The sequence below is a fragment of the Oncorhynchus clarkii genome, chromosome 5, assembly GCF_045791955.1.
Source record: "Oncorhynchus clarkii lewisi isolate Uvic-CL-2024 chromosome 5, UVic_Ocla_1.0, whole genome shotgun sequence".
Lineage (NCBI taxonomy): Eukaryota > Metazoa > Chordata > Actinopteri > Salmoniformes > Salmonidae > Oncorhynchus > Oncorhynchus clarkii.
Window position 1 is genome coordinate 76560700 of NC_092151.1, and position 22372 is coordinate 76583071.

A 22372-nucleotide genomic window follows, 5' to 3' on the forward strand; every position below is an offset into this window, starting at 1 on the left:
TGGTATGACCTTTTTAAAAAAAAATATTCCATATGTGAGATTAGAACCCATCTCATTTTATTTTCAGGGTCTTATAGGAGGAAATGTATGTTGTGCATGTCACCAGTTCCATAGATTCTGTAATGTCTACTCTGCTGTGACTCTTGAACTGTATAAATGTATGTGTGTACATTGAAAGTATGTCTGTGGTAATGGATATGTGCTAATCTAGTTTGAGAAATTAAACCTGTCACTAATAAGGATCATCAGCAAGAGAAAAAATGAAGATTAGTTATTTGCTATCTGATTCTGGTGGGTTGCTGGGGTTGTCTTGTCCAATATATCTTATAAGTAATACAAGCTCCATTTCCAATGTAACTGTGTGTCTCAAAACCAAAAATGATTCCAATGAATCAATAACTTATCATGATTTCTGCTTAGAGGTTTCTGCTTGTACTGTTAATGAACATTTCAGCGCTTTACAAATAAAATTTACTATAATGTTTACATTAAACATTTTCAAAAAATACAAACAATTGATTCTTATTCGCATTCTCTTTTATTTAAATTCTTGTTCTCTTTTACTCCAATCCAATTATACACATAACATCTATGTGTTACTGCAGCAGACAGCTACAGAAATCAGCTCCATTGAAGACAGTACAGTAAATATTATATATTTTTTTCAAACCCGCAATATTCGGTAGACCTTTGGTCTTCAAATAGAATATCAATTTGACACCTGAAATATCATTCTACATTTTTCTGACATCTAGCAAATATTCACACAATATTTCTTGACACATATAAACAAACATAAAATGTGCCACCTTGGGCAAGAGGGCAAGGATGCCTCGTGTCAAGATTTTTTCTCACTAATGTATCCACACTAGGAAGAGAACACACTAGGAAGTGAACACACCAGGAAGTGAACACACTAGGAAGTGAACACACTAGGAAGTGAACACACTAGGATGTGAACACACTAGTGACCAAAGCCTTGTTTATACCGGGCACTAACATGCATCCAATTATTTAATGAATATTCTTTCAAAAAATATATAAATGTATTTATTTTTAAACAGAAATTGATGTCATAAGTCAATTGTGCCACCTGTCAATGATTTTAGAAGATGGGATAATTATGATTCAAATGGTTTCACTGTCTAGATATGTCTACATTTGTAAGATATCCAGACACAATGCATGCCTGTCCATGGACGTGGGAAGATGTTTGAGGGTGGGGGTGCTGCACTACAGACGGCTATATAAGTCCGTTAATATCGTACTAGTAAAGGCCCAGTGCACTACTTTTGTGGAGAAGAAATCAGGGGGTGCTGCGGCACCCTCAGCACCCCTACTTCCCACGGCTATGTGCCTGTCTACCTCTGGAGGTGGTCAGGAAGATCACAATCAGATCACAATGTGTCTTTTGATCGTCTACAAATGTGGGTACAATCAGGATGTGAACACAATCAGGACAAAGGGGGCTTGTTGGCACCAGGTATTAACAGCACTTTTGTAGTATCACATGAACTCCTAATGACCATTAGCCTGTCAGTCGGACAGCAGCTCTGAATGACTCCGCTCTGGTTTTCATTCAACCCAATCTCTAGATTATTGCATAGAAATAGTGAGTGAGTCTCTTACTGTATGTTCTCATGTGACTGGATGGCACTGATGGTATCTGATGGTATCAAAACTGTATTATTGAGTAAGTTGTGGATTGTAGTAAGACTTAAGGTTAACTACAGAGCACAGGCAGCGAGTGGCACCTTAATTGGGGAGGACGTGCTCATAGTAATAGCTGGAAGGGAATTATTGGAATGGTATCGAACACATTAAATACATGGTTTCCATGTGTTTGATACCATTCCATTCACTCCATTCCAACCATTATTAAGAGCCGTTCTCCCGTTAGCAGCCTCCTGTGCTACAGAGGTATTGAGGGACCAATTTCCACAACGGATCACCTAAGACAAATTACTGGATTTCAAAGTTCCCTGCAAAGGTCCCTGCATTTAAGGTCCCTGCTGTGAGCTTTAAAGTGCTTCAAAGGACGTCCATTGAATTCAATCTTGCTGGTCTAGATTTTCAGAAAAGGATGGAGCTTTCTGCATTATGTTATTCGGCAGTCCTTTGCAAGTGATTCTCAGTGATTCTCTCGTTAACACAGGTGTGAGTGTTGATGAGGACAAGGCCGGAGATCACTCTGTCATGCTGATTGAGTTCGAATAACAGACTGGAAGCTTCAAAAGGAGGGTGGTGCTTGGAATCATTGTTCTTCCTCTGTCAACCATGGTTACCTGCAAGGAAACACGTGCCGTCATCATTGCTTTGCACAAAAAGGGCTTCACAGGCAAGGATATTGCTGCCAGTAAAATTGCACCTAAATTAACCATTTATCGGATCATCAAGAACTTCAAGGAGAGCGGTTCAATTGTTGTGAAGAAGGCATCAGGGTGCTCAATAAAGTCCAGCAAGTGCCAGGACCGTCTCCTAAAGTTGATTCAGCTGCGGGATCGGGGAACCACCGGTACAGAGTTTGCTCAGGAATGGCAGCAGGCAGGTGTGAGTGCAGATGCACACACAGTGAGGCAAAGAAGCCACTTTTCTCCAGAAAAAACATCAGGGACATACTGATATTCTGCAAAAGGTACAGGGATTGGACTGCTGAGGACTGGGATAAAGTCATTTTCTCTGATGAATCCCCTTTCCGATTGTTTGGGGCATCCGGAAAAAAGCTTGTCTAGAGAAGACACGGTGAGCGCTACCATCAGTCCTGTGTATTGCCAACAGTAAAGCATCCTGAGACCATTCATGTCTGGGGTGGCTTCTCAACCAAGGGAATGGGCTCACTCACAATTTTGCCTAAGAACACAGCCATGAATAAAGAATGGTACCAACACATCCTCCGAGAGCAACTTCTCCCAACCATCCAGGAACAGTTTGGTGACGAACAATCAAATCAAATCAAATTTATTTTAATAGCCCTTCGTACATCAGCTGATATCTCAAAGTGCTGTACAGAAACCCAGCCTAAAACCCCAAATGGCAAGCAATGCAGGTGTAGAAGCACAATGCCTTTTCCAGCATGATGCAGCACCTTGCCATAAGGCAAAAGTGATAACTAAGTGGCTTGGGGAACAAAACATAGATATTTTGGGTCCATGGCCAGGAAACTCCCCAGACCTTAATCCCATTGAAAACTTGTGGTCAATCCTCAAGAGGCGGATGGACAAACAAAAACCCACAAATTCTGACAAAGTCCAAGCATTGATTATGCAAGAATCAGTCAGGATGTGGCCCAGAAGTTAATTGACAGCATGCCAGGGCAGATTGTAGAGGTCTTGAAAAAGAAGGGTCAACACTGCAAATATTGACTCTTTGCATCAACTTCATGTAATTGTCAATAAAACCCTTTGACACTTATGAAATGTTTGTAATTATACTTCAGTATTCCACAGTAACATATGACAAAAATATCTAAAGACACTGAAGCAGCAAACTTTGTGGTAATTAATATTTGTCATTCTCAAAACTTTTGGCCACGACTGTATAATCACTCCTCTAAAGTTTAGCCTTCACTAACCTACTGTAATCTACATGCTGTCAAACTATGAAACTGTCCAATTTTGATGCAACTGAATTGCTTTTTGGGGATAATAAAGATGAATTGCATTGTATTGTATTCTAGTCTACTCCATTCTAAGTCAAATACTGTATTGCAGAATAATAGAGATTTGAATAGAACTATTGGTCACCAGAAAGAAGGCATGGTCAAATGATAAAAACAAGAACAAACTGACATACTTTAAAAATAAATTGATGAAAACAAGCTGTTGCTTGTGTCAATTTTAACCAGAGTGATCTATTTTATAAGAACAGGTAAAAAACAAAGTACATTTGAAACATATTGATACACTCCAACTGTCATTCCTGGCAAAGTAATGCCTGGTAGTATATATTTTTCAGACAGTCTTTGTCAAGTTCACACAGAATAAAGAAACTATGTAACCACAGTGTAGTAAACTAAATCCAATACTCTCCATCATTGATGATGACAGATGACAGTTGATTTTTGTGGGTATTTTACCCCATTCCTTATATAAGAGATCACAGAAATGATAGAAAGTGGCATATAATTCCTGAGCATCATACATCTTCCTAAACAATTTAGCTTTTTTTCAGCCAAACTCATGCTTGCATTAACAGCTTTATGCCAAAGCATTTTTACCCCTTTTTCGTGGTATCCAATTGTTGTAGTAGCTACTTTCTTGTCTCATCGCTACAACTCCCGTACGGGCTCGGGAGAGACGAAGGTTGAAAGTCATGCGTCCTCCGATACACAACCCAACCAAGCCGCACTGCTTCTTAACACAGCGCGCATCCAACCCGGAAGCCAGCCGCACCAATGCGCCGGAGGAAACACCGTGCACCTGGCCACCTTGGTTAGCGCACACTGCGCCCAGCCCGCCACAGTGCGCCCAGCCCGCCACAGGAGGACACCCGTACCGACCAAGCCCTCCCTAACCCGGGCGACGCTAGGCCAATTGTGCGTCGCCCCACGGACCTCCCGGTCACGGCCGGTTACGACAGAGCCTGGGCGCGAACCCAGGGACTCTGATGGCACTGCGCCACCCGGGAGGCGGCATGAATATTTTTAATAACAACCGTTTTGTTGTAGGGGTACGCCCACACCATTCCAACACAGAAAAGCTGCTTTTTAAAATTAGCATTTTTTGGAAGGAAAAACTTTTCCCTCATATTGTAATTAATTACAGGTCGTATTTCATAAAAATCATTATCCTTGACTTATTCCACATTTCTTGTTGTTGTGTTACAGCCTGAATTGAAAATGGATTAAATAGATTTTATTCTCACCCATCTACCTACACACAATACCCCATAACGGCAAAGTGAAAACACCTTTTTAGAATTATTTGCACATTTATTGAAAATGAAATATAGAAATGTCTAATTTACGTAAGTATTCACACCCCTGATTCAATACTTTTTAGAAGCACCTTAGGCAGTGATTACAGCTGTGTCTTTCATTGCTAGACAGCCATTTTCAAGTTGCCATAGATTTTCAAGACGATTTAAGTCAAAACTGTAACTAGGCCAGTCAGGAACACTCAATGTCATCTTGATATGCAATTCCATTGTATACAGTGGCTTGCGAAAGTATTCACCCAAACAATCTTTAAGTCATACCACAGATTCTCAATTGAATTGAGGGGCCATTCCAATACATTTAAAAGTTTCCCCTTAAACCCCTCAAGTGTTGCTTTAGCAGTATGCTTAGGGTCATTGTCCTGCTGGAAGGTGAACCTCCGTCCCAGTCTCAAATCTTTGGAAGACTGAAACAGGTTTCCCTCAAGAATTTCCCTGTATTTATCACCATCCATCATTCCTTCAATTCTGACCAGTTTCCCAGTCCCTGTCAATGAAAAACATCCCCACATCATGATGCTTCCACCACCATCCTTCACTGTGGGGATGATGTTCTCGAGGTGATGAGAGGTGTTGGGTTTGCGCCAGACATAATGTCTTCCTTGATGGCCAAAAGCTCAATTTTAGTCTCATCTGACCAGAGTACCTTCTTCCATATGTTTGGGGAGTCTCCCAGAAGCCCTTTGGCGAGCACCAAACATGTTTACTTATTTTTTTCTGTCCACTCTTCCATAAAACCCAGCTCTGTGGAGTGTATGGGTGCATATATGCACACACCACTTTTCTGTTTTTGAATTTTTTGAAACAAGTTATTATTTTCATTTCACTTCACCAATTTGGACTATTTTGTGTATGTCCATTACATGAAATCCAAATAAAAACCCATTCAAATTACAGGTTGTAATGCAACAAAATAGGAAAAATGCCAAGGGGGTGAAGACTTTTGCAAGGCCTTGTGTTTTAGGTTATTGGCCTTGTGTTTTAGGTTATTGTCCTGTTGAAAGGTAAAGTTGTCTCCCAGTGTCTGTTGGAAAGCAGACTGAACCAGGTTTTCCTGTGCTTAGCTCTATTCCATTCCCTTGTCCTTGCCGATAACAAGCATACACATAGCATGATGCAGCCACCACCTTGCTGGAAAATATGAAGAGTGGTACTCAGTGATGTGTTGTGTTGGATTTGCCCCAAACATAATGCTTTGTATTCAGGACAAAAAGTGAATTGTTTTGCCACATTTTTTTCAGTTTTACTTTAGTGCCTTATTGCAAACAGGATGCATGATTTGGAATATTTGTATTCTGTACAGGCTTCCTTCTTTTCAATCTGTCATTTAGGTTAGTATTGTGGAGTAACTACAATGTTGTTGATCCATCCTCAGTTTTCTCCTATCACGGCCATAAAAGCAAAATTCCACCCCAAAACCATCTTTTGGTATTTGTTTCATTAGCCCATTTTTTTATATAGTCCCAAAATGTTTTCCATGTCAGCAATCAAGTTTTCAAGATATACAACTTCAAGATAAAATACAGAAATACAACGTGTATGATGCATTGAGCATCATATGATGGAAAACGCAACATCATATGATGCAAAATGCATCGTACCGGTTGAGGGCACTTGTGAAAAAGGAAAGGGGTGTGAATAGTTTCTGAAGGCACTGTATTTTAAGGCTTAGCAGCCTAGCAGGATGTTGTCCTTCAAAAAAAGTGCTATCTACCTGGAACCAAAAAGGGTTCTCCTATGGGGACAGCCAAGAAACGCTTTGGGAACCTTTTTTTCTAAGAGCGTAGCATGTATAGATCAGTAAGGTTGATTAGACCAACTCTTTGTACTCTATGAGAGGGTAGCTCCCAAACAGCATAAATAAGTATTCAGTGTTTTCAACAACAGAAGCAGCAGTAGCAGCAGTAGCAGCAGTAGCAGCAGCAGCAGTAGGGTCATTCATGGCTCACCATGTGCTCAGTGAGCTGAGAGGCACACTGGAAAGCCTTGTCACACTCCACACAGACAAAGATCCTCCCGGCACACGTCTGCTCCTGGTGGCGCTTCAGAGCAGCTGTGCGGCTGAAGGACATGCTGCAGCCTGTGCAGTCGTAGGGCCTCTCTCCGGTATGGACACGCTGGTGACGGACCAGGCGGGACACCATGGCGAATGCCACCCCGCACTGAGGACACTTGTGGGGGCGGATACCGCTGTGTACGGCCTGGTGCTCCAGTAGGTTGGAGGACTTGGTGAAGGACTTGGTGCAGACCAGGCAGGTGTAGGGTCTCACCCCGGTGTGCACCTTCTGGTGCTCTGCCATGCGGCTGGCCACGGCAAAGGCTTTCCCGCAGATGGGACAGCAGAAGGGCCGCTCGCCCAGGTGAGTGCGCTCATGGCGGAGCAGGGACAGTGGCTTGTTGAAGGTCTTGCCACACTGCGTGCACGGGAAGGGTTTTTCATTGGTGTGCATGTTGCGCTCATGCTTCCGCAGGTCCGAGGAGCGCACAAAATCCTTGCTGCAGGTCTCGCACACGTACGGTTTCTCTCCGGTGTGCGTGCGAATGTGCTTGCGGTAATCGGAGGACCAGATGTACGTCTTTTCACAGAAGGGGCAGTGGTACGGTCTCTCTCCAGTGTGCAGGCGCTTGTGCTGCTGCAGTGTGCCTTGGTGAGAATAGGCTTTGCCACACAGGTCACATATATGAGGCTTCAGGCCACTATGAGTATCCAGATGACTCTGCAGATTGCTGGACTTCTTAAAGGCCCAGTTGCAGTGAGTGCACTTGTAGGGCCGGTTCTCTGTGTCTCCCTCCACTCCACGTTTCTTCATGGCAGCAAACACTATAGGCACCTTATCCTCACAGGCATCAATCATGGCCATAGCCTTGTTTAGTGGAGGGGGAATGACTAGCGGTTCTCCACCCTTCCAATTCCCCTTGTTACCACGCACATCATGACGAACATCAGACAGAGACTCCTTGGTTTTGGGCCTGATCTCTCTCACCAGACGCAGCTTCAGATCGGAAGGATCACCGCTGCACACTTTCCTCTGGAGAAGTCTTTTCGTACCATTCTTGATGTTGCCTTCCTCCTGTTGTGACGAGTCTGAGTAGACCCCCTCCAGACCTGTAGAACCTCTCCTATTGGCAACATTATGTTTAATGGCTGCGGGTGAACCTGGAGGACTACAAAGGTCCTGATTGAGAGACAGTCTCTTGTCTTTTCCAGAGTTGAGCCCAGCAAACTTCTCAGCCAGAGTCCATGTAGGTGTTTGTGGGTTTAAATAAATCATCCCAGTGTAGCTACTACCTGAGAGGGAGTCAGTATCGTCATTATCAGATGGGTTAGAGTCACTTTCCACTTTGTGAGCAGTGTTGACTTTTACACTCTCTGAGGGCACGTGGGAAATGTAGTGCATTTTGTTTATTAAGTTTTTCCGGATACTTCTCTTTGAAATGTATACTTTATCAACAAACCTTTCTGAGGTCCATGAAGGCATTTCTTCAGCCATACTGGATATTATAAAGGTGGTGAACGTGGCTTGAGGCTGAAAAGGGATTTTCCCTGAACTCACCTCCTTGGCAGTGCCTGGAAGAAAAACGCAAAAACAAATACAGTGTTAACTATCCACCACAGTGAAGATAAAAATTGTAATGCTATATGACCAAAGGTTTCACAATAAGTAGTAATGTTATTGAGTGCAACACACATGTAAAATGTGAGTTTAGTAAGTGTTATAAAGCATCTATGAATGTTTGTAAAGCATCTATGAAGGCTTTATTAAAGTTTTAGTGCTCTGCGAAAACTGCCACTATACAAAACTGCCTAAGAAGAGACAAGCTGTCTATGTGCAGCTCATAACAGGCTCATATGAAGCATATGAATTCCAGTAACTGGTGCTGTTTGTCGTGAAATAACCAAGTGTCAGCCGAAGAAGATGTGGATGTGGTGGTTCAAAATAGAAGAGAAATTAATTATATGTAATAAAATATAGATGACTTTATGAACTCAATTAAATATACAGAATATTGGACACACCTACTCATTCAAGGGTTTTTCTTTATAGTTACTACATTGTAGAATAATAGTGAAGACATCAAAACTATGAACTAACACATATGAAATAATGTAGTAACCAAGAAAGTGTTAAACAAATCAAAAGTAGCCACCCTTTGCCTTGGTGACAGCTTTGCACACTCTTGGCATTCACTCAACCAGCTTCACCTGGAATGCTTTTCCAACAGTCTTGAAGGAGTTCCCACATATGCTGAGCACTTGTTGGCTGCTTTTCCTTCACTCTGTGGTCCAACTCATCCCAAACCATCTCAATTGGGTTGAGGCCGGGTGATTATGGAGGCAGGTCATCTGATGCAGCACTCCATCACCCTCCTTCTTGGTCAAATAGCCCTTACACAGCCTGGAGGTGTGTTGGGTCATTGTCCTGTTGAATAACAAATTATAGTCCCACTAAGCGCAAACCAGATGGGATGGTGTATCGCTAGTGAATGCTGTGGTAGCCATGCTGGTTAAGTGTGCCTTGAATTTTAAATAAATCACAGGCAGTGTCACCAGCAAAGCACCCCCACACCATAACACCTCCTACTCCATGCTTCACGGTGGGAACCACACATGCAGAGATCATCCGTCCACCTACTCTGCGTCTCACAAAGACAAAGTGGTTGGTACCAAAAATCTCAAATTAGGACTCATCAGACCAAAGGACAGATTCCCACCGGTCTAATGTTCATTGCTTGTGTTTCTTGGCCCAAGCAAGTCTCTTCTTATTATTGGTATCCTTTAGTAGTGGTTTCTTTGCAGCAATTCAACCATGAAGGCCTTATTCATGCAGTCTCCTCTGAACAGTTGATGTTGAGATGTGACTGTTACTTGAACTCCGTGAAGCATTTATTTGGGCTTCAAATTCTGAGGTGCTGGTAACTCTAATGAACTTATCCTCTGCAGCAGAGGTAACTCTGAGTCTTCCTTTCCTGTGGCAGTCCTCATGAGAGCTTGAGGGTTTTTGCAACAGCACTTTAAGAAACTTTCAAAGTTATTGAAATGTTCCGTATTGACTGACCTTCATGTCTTAAAGTAATAATGGACTGTTGTTTCTCTTTGCTTATATGGATTTGGTCTTTTACCAAATAGGGCTATATTCTGTATCAAATCAGATCAAATCAAACTTTATTTGTCACGTGCCGAATACAGTGTAGACTTTACCGTGAAATGCTTACTTACAAGCCCTTAACCAACAGTGCAGTTCAAGATGAGTTAAGAAAATATTTACCAAATTTACTGAAGTAAAAAATAATAAAAAGTAACACAATAAAGAGGCTATGTACAGGGGGTACCGGTACCGAGTCAGTGTATGGGCTTTCCTCTGACACCGCCTATTATATAGGTCCTGCATTGCAGGACGTTTGGCCCCAGTGATGTACTGGGCCGTATGCACTACCCTCTGTAGCGCCTTATGGTCAGAAGCCGAGCAGTTGCCATACCAGGCAGGATGCTCTCGATGGTGCAGCTTTATGACTTTTTGAGGATCTGGGGACCCATGCCAAATCTTTTCGGTCTCCTGAGGGGGGAAAGGTTTTGTCGTGCCCTCTTCACGACTGTCTTGGTGTTTTTGGACCATGATAGATCATTGGTGATGTGGACACCAAGGAACTTGAAACTCTCGACCCTCTCCACTACAGCCCCGTCAATGTTAATGGGGGCCTGTTCGGCCCGCCTTTTCCTGTAGTCCACGGTCAGCTCCTTTGTCTTGCTCACATTGACGGAGAGATTGTTGTCCTGGCACAACGCTGCCAGTTCTCTGACCTCCTCCCTATAGGCTATTTCATCGTTTTCGATAGTAAGGCCTACCACTGTTAATGATGGTGTAGGCGTCGTGTTTGGCCACGCAGTCATGTGTGAACAGGGAGTACATGAGGGGACTAAGTACACACCCCTGAGGGGCCCCAGTGTTGAGGATCAGCGCAGCAGACGTGTTGTTGCCTACCTTTACCACCTGGGGGTATCTGGGAGGATGCTGTTGATGTGAACCATGACCAGCCTTTCAAAGCATTTCATGACTACCGACGTGAGTGCTACGGGACGATAATCACCTAGGCAGGATACCTTGGCTTCCTTGGGCACAGGGACTATGGTGGTCTGCTTGAAACATGAAACATGAATTTTGTCCCATTCCTCCTGACAGAGCTGGTGTAACTGAGTCAGGTTTGTAGGCCTCCTTGCTCGCACATGCTTTTTCAGTTCTGCCCACAAATCTTCTATATGATTGAGGTCAGGGCTTGTGATGGCCACTCCAATACATTTACTTTGTTGTCCTTAAGCCATTTTGCCACAACTTTGGAAGTATGCTTGGGGTCACTGTCCATTTGGAAGACCCATTTGCGACCAAGCTTTAACTTCCTGACTGATGTCTTGAGATGTTGCTTCAATATAGCCACATCATTTTCCACCCTCATGATACCATCTATTTTGTGAAGTGCACCAGTCCCTCCTGCAACAAAGCACTCCCACAATATGATGCTGCCGCTCCTGTTCTTCATGGTTGGGATGGTGTTCTTCGGCTTGCGAGCATCCCCCTTTTTCCTCCAAACATAACGATGGTCATTATGGCCAAACAGTTATATTTTTGTTTCATCAGACCAGAGGACATTTCTCCAAAAAGTTTGATCTTTGTGCAGTTGCAAACCGTAGTCTGTCTTTTTTCTGTCGGTTTTGTAGCAGTGGCTTCGTCCTTGCTGAGCGGCCTTTCAAGTTATATCGATATAGAACTCGTTTTACTGTGGATATAGATACTTTTGTACCTGTTTCCTCCAGCATCTTCACAAGGTCCTTTGCTGTTGTTCTGAGATTGATTTGCACTTTTCGCACCAAAGTATATTCATCTCTAGGAGACAGAACGCGTCTCCTTCCTGAGTGGTATGATGGCTGCGTGGTCCCATGGTGTTTATACTTGTGTACTATTGTTTGTACAAATGAATGTGGTTCCTTCAGGCATTTGGAAATTGCTCCAACGGATGAACCAGACTTGTGGAGGTCTACAATTGTTTTTCTGAGGTCTTGGCTGATTTCTTCTGATTTTCCCATGATGTCAAGCAAAGAGGCACACTTCCAATTGACTCAAATATTGTCAATTAGCCTATCAGAAGCTTCTAAAGCCATGATGGGTTGACACCCCCCCTTAGATTGTGCCGAGGCGGAGATCTTTGTGGGCTATACTCGGCCTTGTCTCAGGATGGTAAGTTGGTGGTTGAAGATATCCCTCTAGTGGTGTAGGGGCTGTGCTTTGGCAAAGTGGGTGGGGTTATATCCTTCCTGTTTGTCCCTGTCCGGGGGTATCATCGGATGGGGTCACAGTGTTTCCTGACCCCTCCTGTCTCAGCCTCCAGTATTCATGCTGCAGTAGTTTATGTGTCGGAGGGCTAGGGTCAGTTTGTTATATCTGGAGTACTTCTCCTGTCTTATCCGGTGTCCTGTGTGAATTTAAGTATGCTCTTTCTAATTCTCTCTTTCACTCTTTCTTTCTCTCTCTCGGAGGACCTGAGCCCTAGGACCATGCCTCAGGACTACCTGGCATGATGACTCCTTGCTGTCGCCAGTCCACCTGGCCGTGCTGCTGCTCCAGTTTCAACTGTTCTGCCTGCGGCTATGGAACCCTGACCTGTTCACTGTGATAACTATTATTTGACCATGCTGGTCATTTATGAACATTTGAACATTTTGGCCATGTTCTGTTATAATCTCCACCCGGCACAGCCAGAAGAGGACTGGCCACCCCTCATAGTCTGGTTCCTCTCTAGGTTTCTTCCTAGGTTTGGGCCTTTTTTGGGAGTTTTTCCTAGCCACCGTGCTTCTACACCTGCATTGCTTGCTGTTTTGGGTTTTAGGCTGGGTTTCTGTAAAGCACTTTGAGATATCAGCTGATGCAAGAAGGGCTATGTATATACATTTGATTTGATTTGATGATATCATTTTCTGGAATTTTCCAAGCTGTTTAAAGGCACAGTCAACTTAGTGTATGTCAACATCTGACCTACTGGAATTGTGATACAGTGAATTATAAGTGAAATAATCTGTCTGTAAACAATTGTTGGAAAAATGACTTGTGTCATGCACAAAGTAGATATCCTAACAGATTTGCCAAAACTATAGTTTGTTAACAAGACATTTGTGGAATGGTTGAAAACAAGTTTTAATGACTCCAACCTAAGTGTATGTAAACTTCCGTCTTACAGACTCAGTCGGTGAAAGGTTGAAAACGTCAGTGAAGACACTTGCCAGTTGGTCCGCGCATGCTTTGAGTACACGTCCTAGTAATCCATCTGGCCCCGCGGCTTTGTGAATGTTGACCTGTTTAAAGTTTGACCTGTCTGGGTTTCCCTTTGTAGTCCGTAATAGTTTTCATGCCCTGCCACAAAACAAAGAGCCTCAAAGCCGGTGTAGTAGGATTTAATCTTAATCCTGTATTGATGCTTTGCTTGTTTGATGGTTCATCTGAGGACATAGTGGGATTTCTTATAGGCGTCCGGATTAGTGTCTCGCTCCTTGAAAGCGGCAGCTCTAGCCTTTAGCTTGATGCAGATGTTGCCTGTAAAACCACCCCTACCTTGTCACAACACAACTGATTCGCTCGAACACATTAAGTGTCACAGATCCCTCAGAAACTTTAATTACGCACACCTGACCCTTATTCCCAATGATTAGTAATTGTATAAGTGTCACGACTTCCGCCGAAGTCAGGTCCTCTCCTTGTTCGGGCAGCGCTCGGCGTCGCCGATCTTCTAGCCATCATCGATACACTTTTCATTTTCCATGTGTTTTGTCTTGTTTTTCCTCACACCTGGTTTCAATTCCCTCAATCATTTGTTGTGTATTTAACCCTCTGTTCCCCCCATGTCTTTGTGTGGGATTGTTTATTGTAAGTGCTTGTTATTTTTATGCCGTGGGTTTTGCTGTTAAACTGCTCCGGCTATTACCAAGTTCTGCTCTCCTGCGTCTGACTTCCCTGCCCCTTACAATAAGTGTGCCCTTAGTTTAACAGTGTCCTGTCGATTATTGTTGCAATGTCCGTTGGTGTGTGTGAATACCTGTGCTGTGTGTTTTGGCTTTCGTGCCATTGTGGAATGCACAGATGATTATGGGTCTCGTCCCGTGTGTTAATCATTGTGCGCTAGTGTTATTTATTTGAGGTACTCCTCACTCTTTTGTTTGGGTTTCACCCCTGTGTGTTGTATACGTTTTTGTTTGGTCTTCGTTCCCGTGCCTTTACACGGCACGGCGTAATTTGGGTAAGAAATAAAAAAGCCTATTACGCATTCATGCACCTGTCTCCTGAATCATTCATTCCAGCATGACATTAAGAAGGAAAGAAATTCCGCAAATTAACTTTTAACAAGGTACAGCTGTTAATTGAAATGCATTCCTGATGACTACCTCATGAAGCTGGCTGAGCGAATGCCAAGCGTGTGTAAAGCTGTTATCAAGGCAAAGGGTGGCTACTTTGAAGAATTTCAAATAGAAAATATATTTTGATTTGTTTAAAACGTTTTTGATTACTACATGATTCCATATGTGTTATTTCATAGTTTTGAAGTCTTCACTATTATTCTACAATGTAGAAAATAGTAAAAAATAAAGAAAAACCCTGGAATGAGTAGGTGTGTCCAAACTTTTGACTCGTTTGACTGCATATGAAATTAAATAAATAAGGGGCACAATTTACCTGAACTGAAACAAAACCAATGACTTTATTACACAGTGCTTATTGACAGATTTCAAAACAGTTCTGCCCTCATGTCTCTTAAGCCAAAACCTGGCATTTTGCTCCATATGTTTCTAAATACACAACCGTCTGTAACAGTCTAGCTACTTTAAGTATAGATGCACATTAGCCTATGGCTCTAGCTGTCTCTGTGGCTCCGGAATCTGGAATCAATTAACTGTCTATTCATGGGTTGCACATTTCGTCACAATATAGTTTTGGGACTGATGCCCAGCTGAGCATTCTACTCAATGCAGTATCAATTGGTGCTGATGAAGATTTTTCTGAAGTACATTACTGTGGCTTGGAAACACGTTGTCATTTCAAAATGAGGCAAAGAATTAGTAGGACAAGCTTTAGTCATCACTGTGATGTCTCCAGATTGATTGAAGATACAGTATAACTTTAGCTAGCTAGCTAAGATTAAGGGGAGAGCACCGACATTTTAGCAGCTAACGTTAGGATTGCTAGCTATTTTTGATGAACTTTGCTAGCTCATGGCAACATAGCCATCTCTCTAAAGTAAACTTGACCACATCATAATGATGGCAAAGTTGTTTTTGACTAATTATTTGTCAACGTTATATGTCTAGTAATTATTTATCTTGAGTCAATAAGTATTCAACCCATTTGTTATGGAAGGCCTAAATAGATTCAGGACTAAAACGTTGCTTCAAAAAATATTTCATAAATGTGCAACCAAAACAATTCCATATGTTAGGCTAGTATGGCATTGGCATTGCCATTGACCTCCAGCTGCTAATACACTCGTGTCCCCTGTCTACCGGTTCATACATAAAACATCCTCCATTCAGGTTGCAAATGCGTCTGTTTCCTGCTTAACTCGATTTAATGGCTCGCTGGCCAAAAAGACTGAAAATATGCACAATTTTCAACCACCGTTTTCAATTTTTTTGACAGCTTCCTGATGTTGTATATCACGTTCAGACATTCAGTTGCAGCAGTCTTGTTTACCCCTGGCTGAACAAGGTGCACAACATCAGGAAGTAGCAATTTTTTAAAACATTTTTATTAAAGTTGCAATATGTAGAAAAGGCTCCGCCATTTCCTGGTTGCTAAAATTCTAATAGTTTGCCTAATTTCAGTTTATGTGCCAAAACAAACAATGTATAGTCTACAGAATCATTGTACCATCTAAACCGCTGAAAAATATATTTTCAATAACCCCAAATATTGTATTTTCAGCTTTTTGAATCTGGTGTACAAAACTGAAAGTAAAAGACACATAAGAGTGCACATAGAACTGATCTTCTTCTTCTTAGACTTGCTTTCAATGATAATGACAGATCTATAACTCATATTTGTATGTGCATTTGGAGGATCGCCCAAAAATGTACATATTGCAACTTGAAGAAAGTAGGGGAGAGTGGGATAAGAAAGTAAGGGAGAGTTGGAGAGCCAAATGATTAGTTGAGCCACCCATTGTTCCTAGGAAACCATACAAAACATTTATCATTTGACCAAATATTCTGGAAAAGGTCAGAATTTCATGGAATCTGTGATGAAAGAAACATGGAAAAAGTGGTAAGCAAGTTCATTCCCCCCAAATTATTTGTACAAAGTCAAATTAATTTATTGTGTTATAGGTTTCACGATCCTTGTATCTAAACCAAAGTAGATTGTTTTAAGATTGTTTTATACATCAGTTGGGGTCTCTATAAACTACAATATGAGGTCCTAAACATAGCATGAAAGTGCATCCTTGTAGCTGTGTGGGCTAATATAGTCAAAATGTTTGCCTTGGTGTATATTGAGCACTTGGCCATGGGGTAAGTTGTGCCAATGGCCACCATACCCCATTCAAATGATGATAAACAAAATCAGTTTTATGCATAATATGCATATTATTTTAGCAATATGTCATTTTTATGAACTCAAGATTGTGCTTTTTTATTGTTACAGAGCAGATATCATGCCCCATAAACCAAACAAGCAGCTTGAAACCAGCTCTCTGTCTCCCCTCGTGTTCATTACGCTCATGTTATTATTTTTCTATTATTTCTCACTGCATAGTTAGGAAGGGCCCGTAAGTAAGCATTTCACTGTTAGTCTACACCTGTTGTTTACAAAGCATGTGACAAATACAATTTGATTTGACTTCCTTGACTGCTCTCTCAAGAACCTCAAGGGGGACCAGACCCCTGTTTTTTATTGCAAAGGACCACAGGAGGAGGCGGGTAGCTGGGTCGAGTGGCAGGCAGGTCATACACATGGGGTCCAAAGGGGCAACAGTACAGGCAAGGCTAGTAAAGATGTCCGGGAGATCAGGCAATAGGTAGATAATAGGAAATCCGATAGGCTAAAGTACAGGCAGGGAATAGGCAAAAGGTGTCGTTAGTTAGGCAGGCAAAAACTATCATACATGGGAGGAGTAAATCAAGGGAAACCACAGAACTCTGAAAGCCGTGTGTCACAAAACAATCAATACCTCACAGTGATGGGGTGCAAAGAACTGAACTAAATAGTGTGTGATAATGACATACAGGTGTGTGAACAGGTGATTATAATTCAGGTGATTGGGATCTGGAGAGTGAGCTGCGTTCAGGGAATCTAGGTGTTTGAGAGTGTGAGCTGGAAAGTGGGCTGGAAAGTGAGCTGGAAAGTGAGCTGCGTTCAGGGGATCTACGTGTTTAAGGGTGTGAGTTGGAAGCAGACGTTACAATGAGGAATAAATTCACAATGGGTAACAACAACTTGGCTATATACACGGGGTACCAGTACCGAGTCGATGTGCAGATGTACAAGGTAATTGAGGTAGATATGTACATATACGTAGGGATAAAGTGATTAGGCAACAGGATAGACAATAAACAGTAACAGCAGCGTATCTGATGAGTGCAATAGAGATTGAGTTATCTGTGGATCTGTTGGGGCGATTTGCGAATTGGAGTGGATAGTGTTGATGTAAGCCATGACCAGCCTTTCAAAGCATTTCTTGGCTACAGATGTGACTTCTACAGGGCGATAGTAATTTAGACAGGTTATCTTGGCGTTCTTGGGCACATGGACTCTGGTTGTCTGCTTGAAACATGTAGGTATTACAGACTGGGTCAGGGAGAGTTTGAAAAAGTCAGGGAAGACACTTGCCAGCTGGTCAATGCATGCTCTGAGTATGTGTCTAGGTAATCCGTCTGGCCCTGTGTCCTTGGGGATGTTAACCTGTTTAAAGGACTTACTCACATCGGCAGATAGAAGCCACTCCTCAGTAAAAGGCACATGAAAGCCTGCTTGGAGTTTGCCAAAAGGCACCTAAAGACTCTCAGAACATGAGAAAGCCTGATGAAACCAAGATTGAACTCTTTGGCCTGAATGCCAAGCGCCACGTCTGGAGGAAACCTGGCACCATTCATACGGTGAAGCATAGTGGTGGCAGCATGATGCTGTGGGGATGTTTTTCAGCGGCAGGGACTGAGAGACTAGTCAGGATCGGGGCAAAAAATAAAAAAATAAATCCTTGATGAAAACATGCTCCAGAGCGCTCAGACTGGGGCACAGGTTCACTTTCCAACAGGACAACAACCCTAAGCACACAGCCAAGACACCTCAGGAGTGGCTTCAGGACAAGTCTTTGAATGTCATTAAGTGGCCCAGCCAGAGCCTGAACTTGAATCCAATTGAACATCTCTGGAGAGACCTGTAAAGCTACGCTCCCAATCCAACCTGACAGCGCTTGAGAGGATCGGCAGAGAAGAATGGGAGAAACTCCCCAAATACAGGTGTGCCAAGCTTGTAGAGTCATACCCAAGAAGACTCACGGCTGTAATCGCTGCCAAGGGTGCTTCAACAAAGTATTGAGTAAAGGGTCTGAATAGTTATGTACAGTGCCTTGCGAAAGTATTCGGCCCCTTTGATCTTTGCGACCTTTTGCCACATTTCAGGCTTCAAACATAAAGATATAAAACTGTATTTTTTTGTGAATAATCAACAACAAGTGGGACACAATCATGAAGTGGAACGACATTTATTGGATATTTCAAACTTTTTTAACAAATCAAAAACTGAAAAATTGGGCGTGCAAAATTATTCAGCCCCCTTAAGTTAATATTTTGTAGCGCCACCTTTTGCTGCGATTACAGCTGTAAGTCGCTTGGGATATGTCTCTATCAGTTTTGCACATCGAGAGACTGACATTTTTTCCCATTCCTCCTTGCAAAACAGCTTGAGCTCAGTGAGGTTGGATGGAGAGCATTTGTGAACAGCAGTTTTCAGTTCTTTCCACAGATTCTCGATTGGATTCAGGTCTGGACTTTGACTTGGCCATTCTAACACCTGGATATGTTTATTTTTGAACCATTCCATTGTAGATTTTGCTTTATGTTTTGGATCATTGTCTTGTTGGAAGACAAATCTCCGTCCCAGTCTCAGGTCTTTTGCAGACTCCATCAGGTTTTCTTCCAGAATGGTCCTGTATTTGGCTCCATCCATCTTCCCATCAATTTTAACCATCTTCCCTGTCCCTGCTGAAGAAAAGCAGGCCCAAACCATGATGCTGCCACCACCATGTTTGACAGTGGGGATGGTATGTTCAGCTGTGTTGCTTTTACGCCAAACATAACGTTTTGCATTGTTGCCAAAAAGTTCATTTTTGGTTTCATCAGGTGCTCTGACCTTCTTCCACATGTTTGGTGTGTCTCCCAGGTGGCTTGTGGCAAACTTTAAACGACACTTTTTATGGATATCTTTAAGAAATGGCTTTCTTCTTGCCACTCTTCCATAAAGGCCAGATTTGTGCAATATACGACTGATTGTTGTCCTATAGACAGTCTCCCACCTCAGCTGTAGATCTCTGCAGTTCATCCAGAGTGATCATGGGCCTCTTGGCTGCATCTCTGATCAGTCTTCTCCTTGTATGAGCTGAAAGTTTAGAGGGACGGCCAGGTCTTGGTAGATTTGCAGTGGTCTGATACTCCTTCCATTTCAATATTATCGCTTGCACAGTGCTCCTTGGGATGTTTAAAGCTTGGGAAATATTTTTGTATCCAAATCCGGCTTTAAACTTCTTCACAACAGTATCTCGGACCTGCCTGGTGTGTTCCTTGTTCTTCATGATGCTCTCTGCGCTTTTAACGGACCTCTGAGACTATCACAGTGCAGGTGCATTTATACGGAGACTTGATTACACACAGGTGGATTGTATTTATCATCATTAGTCATTTAGGTCAACATTGGATCATTCAGAGATCCTCACTGAACTTCTGGAGAGAGTTTGCTGCACTGAAAGTAAAGGGGCTGAATAATTTTGCACGGCCAATTTTTCAGTTTTTGATTTGTTAAAAAAGTTTGAAATATCCAATAAATGTCGTTCCACTTCATGATTGTGTCCCACTTGTTGTTGATTCTTCACAAAAAAATACAGTTTTATATCTTTATGTTTGAAGCCTGAAATGTGGCAAAAGGTCGCAAAGTTCAAGGGGGCCGAATACTTTCGCAAGGCACTGTAAATGTGATATTTCAGTATTTATGTTTAATAAATTAGGTAATATTTCTAAAAACCTGTTTTTGCTTTGTCATTATGAGGTATTGTGTGTAGACTGATGAGGGAGAAAAAAATATTTTATACAGTTTTGAATAAGGTTGTAACATAACAAAATGTGGAAATAGTCAAGGGGTTTGAAAACTTTCCGAAGGCACTGTATATCAGAACATAGGCATAGATTTAATATATGCAATACACCATAATGCCATTCCATGAATTAACTTTGGCCTACTAGTGTAACGGATGTGAAGCGGCTAGCTAGTTAGCGGTGGTGCGCGCTAAATAGCGTTTCAATTGGTGACTTCACTTGCTCTGAGACCTTAAAGTAGTGGTTCCCCTTGCTCTGCAAGGGCAGCGGCTTTTGTGGAGCGATGGGTAACGATGCTTCGCGGGTGTCAGTTGTTGATGTGGTTCGCGCCCGGGTATGGGCGAGGGGACAGTCTAAACTATACTGTTACACTAATTTACACCATACTTACACCATAAATTGTGCCAAGAGACCAATTATTTTGGACTAGCTATGTTTTCAAAACTGTTATGTTTATATTAATTCTGATTATTTCAAGGAATACACAACATCCTGAAATATATGTACATATATTTGTTAGAAAGAATACTATATTTCCCTTGACTTAGTGATGCTTAATGTAAAAAATAGTGCAAAATACCCCACTCTCCCCTACGCATATTTTCTCCATTTGTTTTAGTCCTGCGGGCCATTAATAAATCAAGTTAAGGAGGAAACCAACATTTACAGCCTGAATGGAGGATGTTTTATGTACGAAATGGTCGCAGGGGTACACGAGCAGGACGTCAATGGCAATGACTAGGACGTAAGGAATAATAGCGCCAACTAGGAGGTTAACAGTAACCTCATAAAGTTCCCAAAGCTTCTGTGGCACTGGCCCAAAGTCATGCAATGCATACAACGCATTTCTAACACAATGTAGACATAATGTGCACAATTAGAATTTAGAACATACTTTAAGTCAAATGCAGTGCATAAATAAATCACATTTGGACAATAAATATCTTAAATTACAGTAAACCAACAGGTTGCCCAACTCTTATTTTGTGGGGACCCCATGCGATGAACTCTATATAATGCAACGTCTATGATGTTAATTTACAAGTTTCGTCCGATTTTACTCTATTGTAGGCTAATATTAATTCCGTATGTAAAATTTCTCAATAAAAGGATACTGTTTGCTAACACGCTACTTAGATATAAACGAAAATAATGACAGCAGTCAAGTGCGGTGATGGGGGGACAAGTTATGGGCAAGTTATGTTTACCCGCTGATTAGGGGTATCCTAGTAATGGGGGTGGAGGGGATCCTAATAAATAATACATGCACTGGTGATCCTTAAAATCTATATAAGACTATAATAAATAAGAAGCTCAGCGCCTACAGGCCATTTCATAAACGGTCAGCATACATGCCATCTCTAGCTCACTACAACGTTTAGTCATCAGAGCTTGATCTGTCCATTCATTCAGTCATAGGCTGCATTCTGCCGCTTACCTCGACAACGTCCTCCTATCTCCCCGTAGGCAAACCATAAGCATCCTCCTGTCGGTGTGCGAACGATGGTCATTTAGAGATGCCCACTCGGAGTGGGCGGAGTCAAAGTGAAAGAACGTGGGGACAGCAGTGTCACTTACGCCCTTAGTAAGCAGTTTTATGCCGCGTTCAAAACTATTTGGAACTTGGATGTCGAATTCAGGGCGTTCAAGACAACTAGGAACTCGGGAAAAAAAACCTTGTGAACGTTCATCCAACTCGGAATTCCAATTCGGAAACTCGGAATCTTTCTAAAGCTCCTCCTTTCCGACGTGAAGATCACTGACGTCATTATTTGACCTCATTTTTCCCGAGTTCCCAGTTGTCTTGAAAGCACCATTAGACTCTTGCAAGCCGACACCAACATTAAGTCATGATCCTAGGTCTTGATCTGTATGCCGATACCAGGGTATTTATGTGACCCACTGACCCATATTTGATGAAGACATATTGACACTGCGGTTTCTCCCGTCATTTGTCCGTATTTTTTTACATTTTTTTACATTGATTGACTTTATTATAGGTTGTATTAACTTATACATACTGTATATAGACCCTATATATATCATATTCATAGCAATTTCGTTAATTGTTTAATTTATATTATAGCCTAGAAGTGAGAC

The 22372-nt window shown here is 42.2% G+C and overlaps 2 protein-coding genes across 4 annotated transcripts in view; one reads left to right on the forward strand and one right to left on the reverse strand.

The window, feature by feature from the left end:
* The window catches only part of LOC139409400 (protein transport protein Sec16B-like), a 52041-nt gene extending 37792 nt beyond the window's left edge, over positions 1-14249 (forward strand). Inside the window, exon 26 of the mRNA XM_071154506.1 lies at positions 12464-14249. Coding sequence (XP_071010607.1) covers positions 12464-12477 — 14 coding nt within the window. The 3' untranslated portion in view covers positions 12478-14249. The remainder of the gene's footprint in view (positions 1-12463) is intronic.
* The window catches only part of LOC139409401 (zinc finger protein 648-like), a 45930-nt gene extending 24173 nt beyond the window's left edge, over positions 1-21757 (reverse strand). Inside the window, exons 1-3 of one of the 3 annotated variants that reach the window (XM_071154511.1) lie at positions 9140-9212; positions 6885-8503; positions 2132-2285 (exon numbers count right to left, since the gene is read on the reverse strand). In XM_071154511.1, coding sequence (XP_071010612.1) covers positions 2187-2285; positions 6885-8503; positions 9140-9179 — 1758 coding nt within the window. In that variant the 5' untranslated portion in view covers positions 9180-9212 and the 3' untranslated portion in view covers positions 2132-2186. Of the gene's footprint in view, positions 1-2131; positions 2286-4909; positions 8504-9139; positions 9357-21710 lie in introns of those variants that run through there. The other 2 variants (XM_071154512.1, XM_071154510.1) reach the window with 2 other exon arrangements.
* Between the last annotated feature and the right edge of the window lie 615 nt (positions 21758-22372).